Here is a 14,763-nt window from a genome sequence, read left to right on the forward strand (position 1 = left end):
ACGTCTGATACTGCTGTAAGGCAGCAGCATACCCACCCAATGCTAGGGGCCATCAGAAAAACCACCAGGGATGTACCCCAAATGCGGCTCCAATTCTGAGTTGCCAGGCTAGAACCAGGTAGACACTTGGATGCTTTGTGGGCTTTAAAAATAAATAAATTTTAAAAAAGTGATTCTTTAATGATACTGTTACAGCTTCAAAGGGCTTCCTTAATGCCTTAGCTGGTAAACAGTCCACCTGCAATGCAGGAGACAAAAGAGATGTAGGTTCATTCCCTGGGATGGGAAGATCCCCTGGAGGAGGCAATGGCAACCCACCCAGTAGTCTTGCCTGGGAAATCCCATGGATAGAGGAGCCTGGTGGGGTAACAGAGTGAGCATGAGCATGAGAACTTCAAAGGATTAAAATGTACCTTTAAAGAATATTAAAGTATTATATATATTTTCATTCTAATACTTGGTAAAACAAAGTAGTAATGTTGACATTGGCCATTTCCTTCCTTCTCACAAGGCAGATTCAGAGTAAGCATGTTTCAGAAGGAACTGGCTGGGAAGGGAGGTACCCTAGAACTGCTGGACATGAGGGCGTCACCATCCACAGGACACTATAGCCAGCTAGGTGGGAGAGAGGCAGGCTTCATGACCAGGAGACAGGAGAGCTGCCATGTCACAACCTCGCTGCCCAGAACACAACAAAAACATGCACCCTAAACACAGATGAGCCCAGCACCGGTGGTGGAAATTACAACACAAATATATTTCTCATGCAAAATACGAGCAATGACACATATTTACACGATGCAAATAAAGTGCTGAAAGAGCTTTCTTTTGGGGATACCACTGCGATTATGTGGTTTCAGTGAAGGTTAATGCCACATGGGGAACTTGCAACTCTTTATAGCCAAGATGAAGATAGTATAGAAAATGCACTTGGGTAGAAACCTGGGTGTGTGACAGGCTGCTAGGAAAAAAACAAAAACAGGAATGACAGAAGTATATTTTCTTTTATATACAAAAACAAAGGCCCCCGGTATGATTTGTTGAAGTAGCCATCCACAAGATGTTAGATCACTTTTCCTTTGCTTTGGTTAAAACAGTCTAGGAACAGCAATCGGTTCCCCTTCTATGAAGAGCATATAAACACAGCGACACAACTGCTTTTGGGAGAAAATAAACAACATTTAAGAAAAGAAATTAAATTAGTTTTAAACTAAATTAAACATTTACCAATAAATAAGATTCTTAAAAAGGTAACATCTTCATCCTACAATCATGGGCATAACATATACACCAGTTTAAAAAATAAACTCTCACAATAATAATAATTACAGGTGTTAATGCAACGAGCTAGGAAATGAAATTACTTTAATGTAGCTTAAGAGGAAAAAAAAACCCTAGCAACCAAAAATAAATTTTAAAAATCGACATTTTTTGAAAATGGTACATTCTAAAAGAACTAATTCTTTATTACAGAACATAATTCAAACTATTGTTGGTATTTCAATGTATTCCTAAAGAAATGTTTAAAAAGAAATTTCGTACACCAGAATTGGAACAGCACTTATAATTCAGTTTATGGCTATGAAAAGGCAATCATCTTCCACTTAAAACTGTAACCAGTGATGAAATATACTTCAAGAACATAAACGTTTGGACAATCTTTAATATTGGTTAAAAACAGACTGATGTTTGTTTCTGATGGAGATATTGTTAATCCCATGTGCAAAAAAAGTGCAGCTGTCTATTTGTACTTGAGATACATAAGACCAATGCTTCTGTACTATTTACACAGGTAAAAGATTTTAAACATAATGATTTCCGGAAGGACATCGCATCTTCTTTATGGATAATCACGTGCTACCGAGAGCCCAAAAGCTTGATGACACTCTTTTAAGTTACACAAACGTACCCAAAGAGGTATACCTGCTCTTGGCCTAATTTTGATCCTAAACAAAAATCCAATTTCAAAATCAGGAATTATTTTGATCTAGGAAATCTTGGACTTGTTGCAAATGTGCAAACCTTGTCTCTGAGAACCAGGTTCCTACACTCCCTTTTCTAACCCTCTCACCACTGGTCCAGCCCACAAACCCCATCAGCTGCAGAGTAGCAATACCCCAAATAAGAGTGAAAAAACTCAGCCCTCAAGCAACTGACATGCCTTTAGGTCCTGTGACATCTTTAGGGGCTGGTACGGGCAATCAAAAAGGATGAAGAAACACTTCAGCAAAGCAACCATTATTTGTCCACAAAAACCATGAAAAACAAGTGATAGAAAATTAACAAACCAAATATATAAATCTGACAACATTTTGCATTTCCAGAACTTGTTTTCCTATCCGTGCACGCAGGGTTCTTGGTCAACCATCCACCCGTATTTCCTGCGTCTACACGAAGTACTTTTACTAAAGTTCTTAAAAATGTCGCTGTGACCTGTAAGTCACACAGAATGGTGATGGTCAGGAAATCAATCCACTCAATTATCACTCTGAACGGTGCACTCCCTGGTGCAGCAGGTGGAGAGGGGGACTTTTAAAAAGGGACAGAAGTCTCTCACTTCTGAACTGGGCCCAGGAGTTCTCAAATTAAAATCAGAAATCATTAAAAATAAAAAAGAAAAAAAAGGTGGCGGGGGGCGGGGGCCGGGTGCTTACTGGCAACATTAATACAAGACACCAGACGGGACAGTGAAACAGTTTGGTCAGAACCAAGGAACGGTTATTTCCTTGCAAAGTTTTTGAAACACCCAACCAAGCACTGCCTTAGGTCCAGCGAGTACAAGTTCTCCGTAAGTTTCCACCGAAATGTGGCGGCTGGCGTTCATGGGTCGGGATGCCGGATGCGGATCAAGGATGCTGAGCATCCCTGCCGCGCGCATGCGCATCCCGGTCCCCCGCCTCTAGCTGCAGGCGATGGTCTCCAGCTGCTGCTCGGCCTCCGCAGCCATGGCCGCCGCCTGCAGCTGTTCGGTCTCGCTCTGCATGGCGCTGGGGGTGACTTGCTTGCGCTCGCTGTGCATGTTGTTCTCGTGCCGCTTCAGGTCGGACGCCTTGGCGAAGGCCTTGGTGCAGGAGCCGCACACAAAGGGCTTCTCGCCGCGGTGACGGCGCTCGTGGTCCTTGAGGTGGGACTTGTGCTTGAAGGCCTTGTCACACATATGGCAGGCGAAGGGCCGCTCGTTGCTGTGCACCCGCTCGTGCTTCTTCAAGTCCGGGGCGCGGATGAACGACTTGCCGCACACCTCGCAGCTGTAGGGCTTATAGCCCGTGTGGATCTTCAGGTGCTCCTTCAGATGGGCCTGCGTGGTGAAGCCCTTGGTGCACATCTCGCACACGAAGGGCCGGTCGGCCGTGTGCAGCTTCTCGTGCTTCCTCAGCCGACCTTCGTCCGAGAACGTCTTCCCGCACGCCTGGCAGGCGATCTGCTCCCGGTGGTGCCCGTACAGCAGGTACTCGAACTTCATGTCACTGGCCGCCGTGGTCCAGCCTGGGGTCTGCTCATCCTTCACTTCACTCATCCCGTCGTTAAATGTTAAGGCCTGAGGGGTCTGGGACCCCAGGTCCTTGGACTCGGGGGTCTCCATCGACTCTACCTCCTGGCCGTAGCAGTTGACCTTCCGTACCTCCTCGCTGCCCAGCTCTTTCAGGATGGCCTCCTGCACCCTGAGCGTCGTCGTGGGTGATTTGCCGTCCTCCTGACTCGGGGGGGTGCCTTCTACCGTGTCATCCGAGGGGCTGTCGTCCTGGTCTCCGATTTCCTCCACGTCGTCATCCTGAGGATCGGCAGCATCCCCAATGGGGCGGTTGATCTTCAGGCAGTACTTGCTTTTCGACTGACCGTTGTTTTCGTCCGGGCTGGACACGTCCCGCTTCTGAGAGCAGAGTTTATCCAGGAACCGGATGCCGAGAATCTGACCGGATGACATCATTAAGTTAACATCTTCTTTTTTCACGGAGATCTTTGCCGTGTACATGTAATTCAGGACCTCTTCAAATATATCGGAACGGAGGAAATCTATTTCTATTACTGAGGAACTATCTACCTCAAGTTTCTTGAAAAGCTTTTTAAAGTAGGTGCTGCAGGCAGCGAGAACACACCTGTGCGCTCTGAACTTCACATCCTCGACCACAATCGCGATGTCGCAAAATTCTCCTTCCAAGCGTTGCTCGTTGAGTGTTTTCAGAAACAGAGTTTTATGGTCATCGTCATTATATTTAATGGTTTCAGACATACTGATGAAAAACTCCTACAAGAAAATGTTTATAAAGAAAAAGAATTTTGGTCATTATGGACAGTACTTTTCCATATAAAAATTTCAGGGAGATTTCATTTTCTGATCACTTTCCGGTCCCTAACAATTTCAGAAAGTCACTGTCAGGAGGGGTTCAAGAATAGGAGGAGAAAAGACAGATCCAAATTTAGGGATTTCCACAGTTCCTTCTACTTATCTTCACTGTAGTCAGCGTATGCTTACTCATAATAACAACTCCTACTGAGCACGCAATACGTGCCTGGCATTGTGCTACACGCTTTTCATGTCTTCACAAAGGCAGTGATCAAGTGACCTTGAGAGATAGGCATTGTTATTACCCTACTTTACCAATGAACTGAGGAACCTGCCCAATATTCTAGCTATTTAGTGGACCGACAGGGCTCTAGCTCTAGCAAATCCAGGCACTCTAGCTCCAAAACCAGTGCTTCAACTAGAGGTAATAATGACAACTCAGCTTCAAGGTTTAAGAAAACCATCTCTGGCAAGCATCTGCCAGAGCCCTCTGCTGTGTCTAATTTCATGCCGAGGAAGATTCAGTAAAGTAACTAGCAGCTCTCAAGGTTCTGCTTCCTTGATGGAAGAGACAGATCACTCCTGCAGACCCAGGGAGGGAAATCATTTCCAGAACACTCCATTCAGTGTTGTCCTCTAGTTTTTTCACACCAGTGTTGGGCCACTTCTGAACAAGGGGCAAGGTTTAATAGGACCCTCAGAGAATCAGATGACATTTGGGAAGGCAGTGACAAGCAGCTTCATTCCCCACTGGATGCCAGTCTATCTGTCATCTGGATCAAAGTGTCATCAGAACTGGATGCACTTGACAAGTGAGGCGGGGGTTTTATGAGAAAAAGAAATGTAGAACTGGCACAGAAGACATCTGCCACGTGTTAAAGAAGTGATCTTTTTAAAATTAATGTGTCCTAGGTGTTTCTTTTCAAAAACCTTGCTTTCCTTTTATTCGACCAAGCATTAAGTATGAGGAAAGTACCTAGTCCCCTAAAGAACGCTAATACATAACTGAGAGACATTTTAAAGCTGACACCAATAAGATTCTAAAGACTTAATATGCAAAGTCATAGTTACCATGAACAACTCAGGCTATTATCTTAATGCTTTGAACACCAAAATCTTCGGATCAGAATAACTCTGATCAGGGGCACGCCAGTCCTACAAGAGAAAAGGACATACAAGAGTAAAGTTGGCTCTTTCCTCATCCCCAGTTGCAAACAAGAATGTTTTCAAAAATTGATTTTTAAAAAGAAACTTTCCTTTTTTGTCCTTTCACTGGCACCTGTACCCATTTTCAGGTTGGGAACAAAGAGGAGGGTGGCTGGCAGCGTCGGGTTCAGCTCTGAACAGATATGAAGGAGAAAAGGTAAGGGCTGGAGCACTGGCAGCCTGGAGGGGGTGTGCGACAGGAATGGGAAGGATGGGCTGGGGAACCACTAAGGGATTTCCCCTCACAAAGCCTCTGTCTGTATTTGCAAGGATGATTGCTGCACAGATAGAGTAAAAGCTGGTAAATACCTCATTCCCCTACCATTTCCTGCTGGATACACAGCCTTCCACATTTTTTTCGGCTTGGCTTATATAAACATAGACTATTTATTTTTTACATCGATAAATATAGACAAAGTTAAGAAAAGTACATATACTCAACAGTTAAAAGTGGGGGAGAGGGAATAGTAGCCGTTTACTTCTGTCCACTCTTCTGTATGATGTAGTGTGCTGCTGTTGCTGCTAAGTCGCTTCAGTTGTGTCCAACTCTGTGCGACCCCATAGACAGCAGCCCACCAGGCTCCCCCGTCCCTGGGATTCTCCAGGCAAGAACACTGGAGTGGGCTGCCATTTCCTTCTCCAATGCATGAAAGTGAAAAGTGAAAGTCAAGTCCCTCAGTCGTGTCTGACCCTCAGTGACCCCATAGACTGTAGCCTTCCAGGCTCCTCCGTCCATGGGATTTTCCAGGCAAGAGTCCTGGAGTGGGGTGCCATTGCCTTCTCCGATGATGTAGTATATAGTTACTTAAATCACTCTGGTCTTGAAGCTTGCATTAGAGAACTCCAGGTGTGTCTGCCTCTATCCCTACAGGGAAGCTCAAAGGATTCTAGGTTTTTTCCAGTTTAAACTCCATTCTGCAGACCAACATCCTGAAAAACATCAAGCCTTCTCTATTGAACGGTGACCACACAAACTTGAGCGTGGCAGAACCAGAGTCCTGAAAACCCTCTACAGAAAAGCAAAAACATCATTAAGGTGTCTAAAGTGGCAGGCTGTTTTCTTACTTGCCAAGTGCGAGGACTGGGCAGAATAATTTCTAAGGGTGCACCCCAGCCTGAGGCCACCCCCAAGGGAAGGCAGCCTTCCTACCGGGTTACTTCCTACAGTCGCTCTCTCTGGAGCTTGTGGGATAAAGGTGCATGGACCAGGCACAGGAGAGGCGTACGGTACCCATGGCAACATACTTAGATTTTTTTTTTTTAAGCCTATGTGTTATTTGGTCCCACTCCCTCTCTCCATATCTCCATTTTCCCCCCTCTGTTGAGATGTTCCCATTGCTAAGTTCAGGTGAGTCAAACGGGAAGATCCCCGTTGCCAGTATCCCTACAGGTGGAGGACAAGATGCCGCTCCAACCACACCTCCTGGACGAAGCTGCCCCTGCATGTCGATTCTCCAAAGCGCCGGCGCGGGGGCCCCCGCTAAGCCGAAACTACAGAAGCCGCGGCGACCAGCCGGCCGCCTCCCCGACCCCGGGGCCGCCGCGACAATGGCGGCGGCACCACTTCCCGGTCAAGAGCTCGCCGCTTCTGGATGGGAAGGGAGCAAGGAACTGAGCGCATGACCCGGGCCACCTCCGGAACCTCTCCGAGCCTCGCTACCATCCCGCTCAGCCCGGGAGGTGGGGGACGGGATCCAGCGGCTGGCATTCCTTCCCGAACAAAAGCTCCCGCCCGGGAAGCCGGGCGGAGCACCAGCCGTTTTCTCTTTTAGAATCGGGCTCTTCGGCGCGGGCTAGGGCCGCTGCTCCGAGCGCGAGAGGGAGGACCCACGGCGGCCCTGGCGGCGGGGATCGGGAACGGGCGTGCGGCCGGGCTCCGCAGCCCCGCGCCGCGCCGCGCCGCGCCCCGCTCCGCCCGCGAGCCCGGAGCTCGCGCCCCGCGCACTCCCCGGCCGGCTCGCGCCGGGCCCTCCCCCGCCCTCCCGCGGCCGGGGGCGGGGGCGGCGCGCGGCCGGCTTCCCGAGCTCCGCAGGCGCTCCCGGGAGTGCGAGCGCGGGGGTCCCGGCCCCCTCCTCCGCGGGCTGCTGGGGGGCGGCGCGGCGGGGCCCGCGGCGCCGAGGGGCGGCGCCCGGCGGGCCGCGCTCGGCGCCGGGCTCCGGGCCGTCCCCACCCCCACCGCGGTGCACTGCGGCGGTGCGAGCGGGGGCGGCCATAAACTCCGCCGCCGAGGCTCGGCGAGCGCGCGCGCGGGGCAGCCACTGTCGCCGCCTGGCCGCTGCCCGAGCCCGCTCGCCGGCCTGCGCGGCCCCCGGAGCGCCCCGGCCCCACGCCCGGCCCCGCTCGCGCCGCGCCGCCGGGGCCGCCCGCACCTCCTGGAGCTGACGGGTGCCCCCGAGCGCGGCGAGAACGCGCTTCTTCCGGGCAGCCCCGCCGCGCCCGCCGCCCCCGCGCCCGCCTCGCGGCCGGCCCGGGCCCCTTCCGCACCCCCGGCCCGCGCTTACCTGCAGCCTGGCACAGCCACAGACACTCGCCGTGGGCTCCCCGCGCTCGCTGCACGCAGGCCGGGGACGGGATGGACGCGGGGCGCGGGGGCACGGTGGGTGGCAGTGTGTTTTGGATTTTTTTTTTTTTTGGAGTTTGGGGAGGGGGCGGGGGTGGGGGGGAAATCGTGCACGTCCCTGATGGTAGCAGCCCTCCTCCTGCACGAGCACAGAATGTCTAGCCGGCCGCGAACACCCCCACCGGCACCCCCCCCTTCCCGTGCATGCGCGGTGCGGGCCAGGGGGAAGGCGCGCCGCCGGCTTGCGCAGGCACGGAACACGACCGGGCCTCTAAATGGGCGAGCGGGGAAAGGGTTAATCCGGGACCTTGCGACGCTTTCGTTGGAGTCTACGGGGCCGCCCCCGGAGGGCCCTGGCCTGCGCACGCGCGCGCACGCGCGCGGGTTGGGGCGCGCGGAGCCCGCGCGCGGGAGAAGGCGGTGGGCGGGACTGGGGCGGGGCTTAGGAGCGGAGGAGCGAATGCACGAGCGCCGCTCGCGGGCACCCGCCCCGCCTGCCGCTCCCGCCTCCCGCTCGGACTCCCGAGCTCCCGCCCGCGCCCTGCGCCGGCGCCGGCGCGGCACCGGGGACGCGGGAGCCCGGCGCTCCCGTGCGTGTGCATGTGCGTGGGCAGTGCCGCCCTCGGGCGCGCGCAGGCCGGGCGCCGCGGCTGCGGGGCTCGCCCGCGAGTTCCGGACGGGCGTTCCGGGCACCCTGCCTTCCGCGCTCGCCGGAGACAGCGAGACGCGCGCTCGCGGGCGTTGGGTCTTAGCGGGCATCGCCGCCGCATTTTGTCTATGGGCGAGTTATAGGAGCTCAGTAAGCGTTTGTAGAAGAGATGCAAAGGTGACATCTTTCCATTTGGACTGTAAGGGGCGATCCCAATCCCAGAGAGGAAAGGGATCATACACCCACACCCACACCCACACCCACAGCCCCAAAGCTCGGGAGCCAGTCAGGGACGCGCCCACGCTGCCGCATCTCCCTGGAAACTCGCAAGGAAAAGTCTCGGGGCTGGAGCCCGAATAGCCCATCCCTGGCGGTGGAGCCCCTGGGTTCGGCTTCTTTTTCAGCTCCCTCGGAGAACTCTGATAACTCAGCGCCGTTCCTACATCCCTGTTGAGCAGAGTAAAGACTCCTGTGCTGTGGGAGCATCATCGCTCCCATTCAGTGACGGTCCCGGGGGAGTCCCTCCCGCTCCACCGTTTTCTGCTCATCTACGCACAGGAAGCTGGACGCCGCCGCGGCTCCCTCGCGTCGCTTGTGCAGCTTTATCATACCTGTTTTAACAGCGTTTTGCCAAAACATTCGTAATTCACATCTAAAAACTAGAGCAGGACCATCCTTGTGGGCTTGTGCGATAATTACAAAAATTAACGCTTGTAACGGGTCCATAATACACCGTGAAGAAATTATATTATGATTGTGTTAAATTCCAAAGAAATTCTGTTCGTCCCAAGGTGATTTGTAGTACTAACTGATGTCGGTTTCAACGTTTCCAAAAATGCTTTTTATACACATCTTTTTTGATGTTCACAAAAGCCTGAGGGTCTACTGAATGAAACGAGGTAGAACAGACCAGTTCTAAAGTCAGACATACACACCTCAAATATTGGGTATATGATTTAGCTTCCCTAAACCTCACTTCTTGTTCTCTGATAAGAGCAGGAAATTGTGAGGATTAAATGGAGTAATGCTCAATTAAGTGATTAGCTCAAATACTAGCACGATGGTATTAAGTGACCTGCCAAGTCTGTCTGGATAGTGGGTTTCAGTGGCAAGAACAGAACCAGAACCACCAGGGGTCAGGCCCACACTTGATCCCTAGGTGGCCCACGTCCCCTCTGATGCCACGCTGGGCCTGATTATTCTTATGTGTTTGTTTAGTCGCCAAGTGGTGTCCTTTGCAACCCCAGACTGTAGCCCACCAGGCTTCTCTGTCCATGGGATTTCCCATAGCTTTTAAGGTTATATTTCAATCTTGTCTGTGTTTTTATAGGGGGATAATATTAGCAGTATATCATAAGATTATGTTATCAAGTGATAAAGCTGTCATTTCACTGAGCAGTGTGTGGGCATTGCTCTCTTAGTTATGGTTCATCGTTCGATGCAAACACTCCCTCCAAACCACTTAATTGCATAGCTTTATACACTCATTCTACATATATCGATTACCTATCTACTATGTAAAGACTGTCTCTTGGCATATGGCTAGGTAAAGTCTTTCAGGATTTGACTAATCTGATCCAATTAAAATGGCTCAGAAGAGTCCTTGAGCAGCAGAATGCAGTGCTCAAGTGACAGGTCCTTGACATCTTGATTTTGCATGAATTATTCCGATTTTTCATTTGTTTTGTTGTGCTCATCGCCTGGGCTCTGTCCCTTGCTCCATGGGAATCATGGGGTGAGTGTAAACAAAAGAGGAAATTCCGTGGGCTGGAGGAGGGAGGAGGGGAAGCTACAAAGGAAGGGCCTGACCCAGACCCGGCACACAGCAGCCTTACCTTGGCACCACCCAGCATCCCTTAGGCCCTCCATAAATAAGGGCTGACAGGTAAGTGACGACTCACACAGTACTGTGGGGAGTTACAAGGACACACTGTGGGTTGATGTGGGCTCGGGAGCTTTCTGAAATTCACAGATCTGAGGCCCTTGAAGGAAGCCTTCTGCCTCTCCTGCTCCGAATGCTGTCACTCTGTGGGAGTCTCAAGCCAACAGCTATGCTGGGAACACACTGTTCCTCCCCCTAGGGTGCCCATGGCTGCCTCCTAATTGGAACCTGCTTGTAAGGCCGGGACCTCCCTGGTGGTCTAGTTAAGAATCTGCCTGCCAATGCAGGGGACATGGGTTTGATCTCTGGTCTGGGAAGGCAACTAAGCCCTGTGCCACAACTACTGAGCCTGTGTCTAGAGCCCGGGAGCTGGAACTACTGAACCCATACATTCTGAACCCATACAAAGCCTGCATTCTGGATCCTGGGCTCCGCAACAAGAGATGCCACCACAGTGAGAAGCCTGTACACCACAACGAAGACCCAGTATACCTGAAAATAAATAAATAAATAAAAATCTAAAAAAATTTAATTGTAAGGCAGGAGTCTAGGGCGTCAGGGCCTAGAGTGGCTTTGGAATGGCCCCTGAGGGACATGGGTGATGTTAGATCGTTTGCATGGAGTTGATGTCTCTATCACACTGACCTTGGGCCCTCTGATCAGTGGAAGATGTGCAGAAAAGTGGGCACATGTGCTCTGAACAGAGGCTTTGAGAAGCGGCTTGTGTTCCCCTCTTCCACCTGGGTTTGTGCGGTCTTCCGTGAGGACTGGGCCTAGGTTGCCACTGTCTCTTCTGCCTGGGCCTTCAAATGACAAGCAGGCCTCAGAGAAGGAAGCTGACTTGAAACCCAAGGCCTACCAAGCCCAGGCAGGCTACAGCTCATCCACAAACTTGTGAGTGAGAAAGAAACGCTTGCTTCGTTAGGCGCCAGAAGGCTGTGTTTTATGCTTTGTCATTGCAGTCAAACATAAAACACCTGTGCAAGGAAAAGTGTCCCACCAAGTGCCAGGAGCACTCTCCCCTTGATGCTCTGAAAACACTGGACAGGGTACATGAACAGGAGGCAGACCTAATTCCAGATGATGCAGAGGTAGGGAAACACATTCAAACATGATCACATGAGTAATTTTACAACTGCGCATTCTGATAATGCTACTAATAAAAAGGTACAAAGCTCAGAATGTCATGAAACAGAGGAACTCATTGTGGTTGCGAACTCAGTGAAAGCTTCTTCTAAGATGGATATTTGAGACCACAAGAGTGAGGGGAGACAGGCATCTTTGGGGTTGGGGGCTAGCATTTCAGGCAGACTGGGAATAGCATGAAGGAAAAGATGGAAGAGACTTGGTGGGTCCTCCTCTAGGGGAGGACAGAGTGACCAAAGCTCAGTGGGCGTGAGATAGGTCAGTGGAACAGCGGAGCTCAGCACATCTGGGGCTTTGCAGTCCATAGTGAGGGCTGTGGATTTACTATGCACAGTGAGCGCCATCGGAGGGTAAACTAACATTTACTTGGGTAAATATATTAATCTTACAACTAGGGTAAATGCAGGCTATGGAAAGCAGATATAGACTTTGAATTTCAAATACCTCCAGTGGTGTGACTGCTCATGTAAAACTTTTATCATAGTTCAGGTTATGGGAAATGATTTTTTTGACACCAGCAACTGAAAATCCTATCTTTCTTTATCTAGAAATAAAAGTTAATAATTCACTCATGAAATTTTACTTTCGAATGAAATACATTCATCACACTATCCTAAGAAAAGACTCTGACCAGACTTCCGCTTGAATGACTATATGAGGACTTAACAACAGCATTGAAATGAAATGAGTGAAAATGCTGAATTAGCAGAGACACAAAACACTGCTCTGTTTGTGGATCAAGATAAGAAACTTGTTATTAATAGATAGCAACAATAGAAATACTATACACTATCTGGAAAGCAAATAAAAAGAAAGCTAATTACTAATGAGATTCACATTTACAGAATACATATTTACAGAACATTATCCTAAGAATTATGTTCCCATGAGGTTTTCACTGGAGTTACTGTATAAACACTTAAATGATAGCAATGAAACCAAAAGAGAAAAAGCTCAAACTCATTTTAGAAGAAAGATCAAAAATTATTATTGCTATGTTTCTGGATAATTTCAGGGTCTTGTTAAGAACAAAAACACCTTAATTATACTACCTAGAAATAGAATAAAATGGAAGTAATTAATTGATAAGATTCACATTTAAAGGATCTACAGTTATAAAACATTATTCTAAGAATTCTAATTATATCAGGCTTCCACTTGAACCACTGTATTATCTCTTAATTAACAGCAATAAAAGTAATGGACAAAAAAAGTTTTCTTCAGTAGAAAGGGGAGAGGCACCTTGCTATATAGTTCTGTATCTTCAGAAATACACTTATTGGAAGATGTGTCTGCTTACAAGATACTTCAATCTTGTTTTCCAGCGTTGTAGATACAAGATTTAATTGAGCCCTTGCTATGGACATTTCTTATTGCCCATTTTGGTTATGCTGGGCCAGGGAATTCCTTTGGTGAAGTGAATTTCTGGGGAGGTTTATTCTCATTTTCGAGAGAAAGAGAAGAACAGGGTATCCTGAGGAACTGCTCCTTGGAACTTCTCTGTCATACCTGACCTCTAAAGAGAGGACCTAAGCTAACAGCAACCTTTCAGGTGGGAGGTGTGGATCAAAAAAGTTCCAAACATCTTCCAAGGTAAGGAGCACGAGGATAAGCTTTGCTTTGCCCATGGGGAAACACTGTTGCACGAAGATGAATTGGCTGCCACCATAGGACCCTTCAGTCCCACTCCTGGGCATATATCCAGAGAAAATCATGGCCCAAAAAAACACACGCCCCCCAGTGTTCACTGAAGCACTGTTTACAATAGCCAAGACACAGAAGCAACCTAAATGTCCATCAACAGAGGAATGGATAAAGACGATGTGCTACATGTATACAATGGAATATTACTCAGCCATTAAAAAGAATGAAGCAATGCCATTTACAGCAACGTGGATGGACCTAGAGAATGTCATACTGAGTGCAGGAAGTCAGACAGAAAGAGAAGTATTATATGACATTCCTTATCTGTGGAATCTAAAAAGAAATGATACAAATGAGCTTACTTACAAAACAGAAAGAGACTCACAGACTTAGAAAACAAACTTATGGTTGCTGGGGGGAAGGGATAGTTAGGGACTTTGGGAAGGTCATGTACACACTGCTATATTCAAAATGGATAACCAACAAAGACCTACTGTATAGCACATGGAACTCTGCTCAATGTTATGTGGCAGCCTGGATAGGAGGGGAGTTTGGGGGAAAATGGGTTCTTGTATATGTGTGGCTGAGTCCCTTCACTGTTCACCTGAGACTACCACAACATTGTTAATTAGCTATACCCCAATACAAAATGTTTTTGATGTTAAAAAAAAGATGGAGTTGGCTGAATGAAAGGATCCGTCCCCTGTAGGCTGGAACGTGGTGGGGAATCTGGTCTACCCTGGGTAGACCTTCACAACAAGACAGCCTTTGTCTTCCTCCTCTTGAAGCTGGTCATCCAGAGAATGCTCTCACGGTTCCCTTGGGTTAACAATAGAGGAAGCTGGGTGAAGGGTTTATAGGAACACTTTATAGTTTTGATAACTTCTGCATATATATTATTATTTCAAAACAACAAGGTTTTCTGTGTAGGTAATTTTTTTTCTCTGGTTTCTTTCAAGATTTTTTCCTTGTTTTGGTTTTTAGCATTTTAATTATGATATTTCTGGGGATGAATTTTATTAAGATTATCTTATTTGGGATTTACTGAGCTTCTTGAATCTGCAGGTTTATATATTTCTCTAACTGGGAGAACTTTTCGGCTATTATTTCTTCACTTTTTTTTTTTCTTCAGCATCACATTCTTTCTCCTCTTCTGAGATTTTAATGATATAGACATTGGATTTAAAAAAATTTTTCTCTTAGGATTATAAGACTTCTCATTAAAAAAAAAATTTGTTTCCCTCTTGCTCAGATTGAATAATTTCTATTGCTCTATCAAGTTAACTGATTTGCCCTTTTTTCACCTCTAATCTGCTAGTTAGCCCACTCAGTGAGATTTTTCATTGCAGTTGTCTATTTCAGTCTAAAGTTTACGGTTTTACTTTTCGTCT

At 48.5% G+C, this 14,763-nt stretch overlaps 1 protein-coding gene across 4 annotated transcripts; it reads right to left on the minus strand.

Moving 5' to 3' along the window:
• Window positions 1–736: 736 nt before the first annotated feature.
• Window positions 737–8,334, minus strand: ZBTB14 (zinc finger and BTB domain containing 14). 4 transcript variants are annotated; one of them, XM_069568365.1, is made up of 3 exons: window positions 7,993–8,334; window positions 5,357–5,440; window positions 737–4,246 (listed from the first exon to the last, which is right to left on the minus strand). In XM_069568365.1, exons 2-3 carry the CDS (start codon window positions 5,357–5,359, stop codon window positions 2,900–2,902), a joined length of 1,350 nt encoding a protein of 449 aa, XP_069424466.1. In that variant the 5' UTR covers window positions 5,360–5,440; window positions 7,993–8,334; the 3' UTR covers window positions 737–2,899. The 4 variants fall into 4 exon arrangements, with proteins under 4 accessions (XP_069424466.1, XP_069424465.1, XP_069424464.1 ...); XM_069568364.1 differs by having other exon boundaries at window positions 5,357–5,624; XM_069568363.1 differs by lacking the exon at window positions 7,993–8,334 and adding an exon at window positions 6,912–7,453 and having other exon boundaries at window positions 5,357–5,624.
• Between the last annotated feature and the right edge of the window lie 6,429 nt (window positions 8,335–14,763).

This window comes from Ovis canadensis, chromosome 23 (assembly GCF_042477335.2).
Source record: "Ovis canadensis isolate MfBH-ARS-UI-01 breed Bighorn chromosome 23, ARS-UI_OviCan_v2, whole genome shotgun sequence".
NCBI lineage: Eukaryota > Metazoa > Chordata > Mammalia > Artiodactyla > Bovidae > Ovis > Ovis canadensis.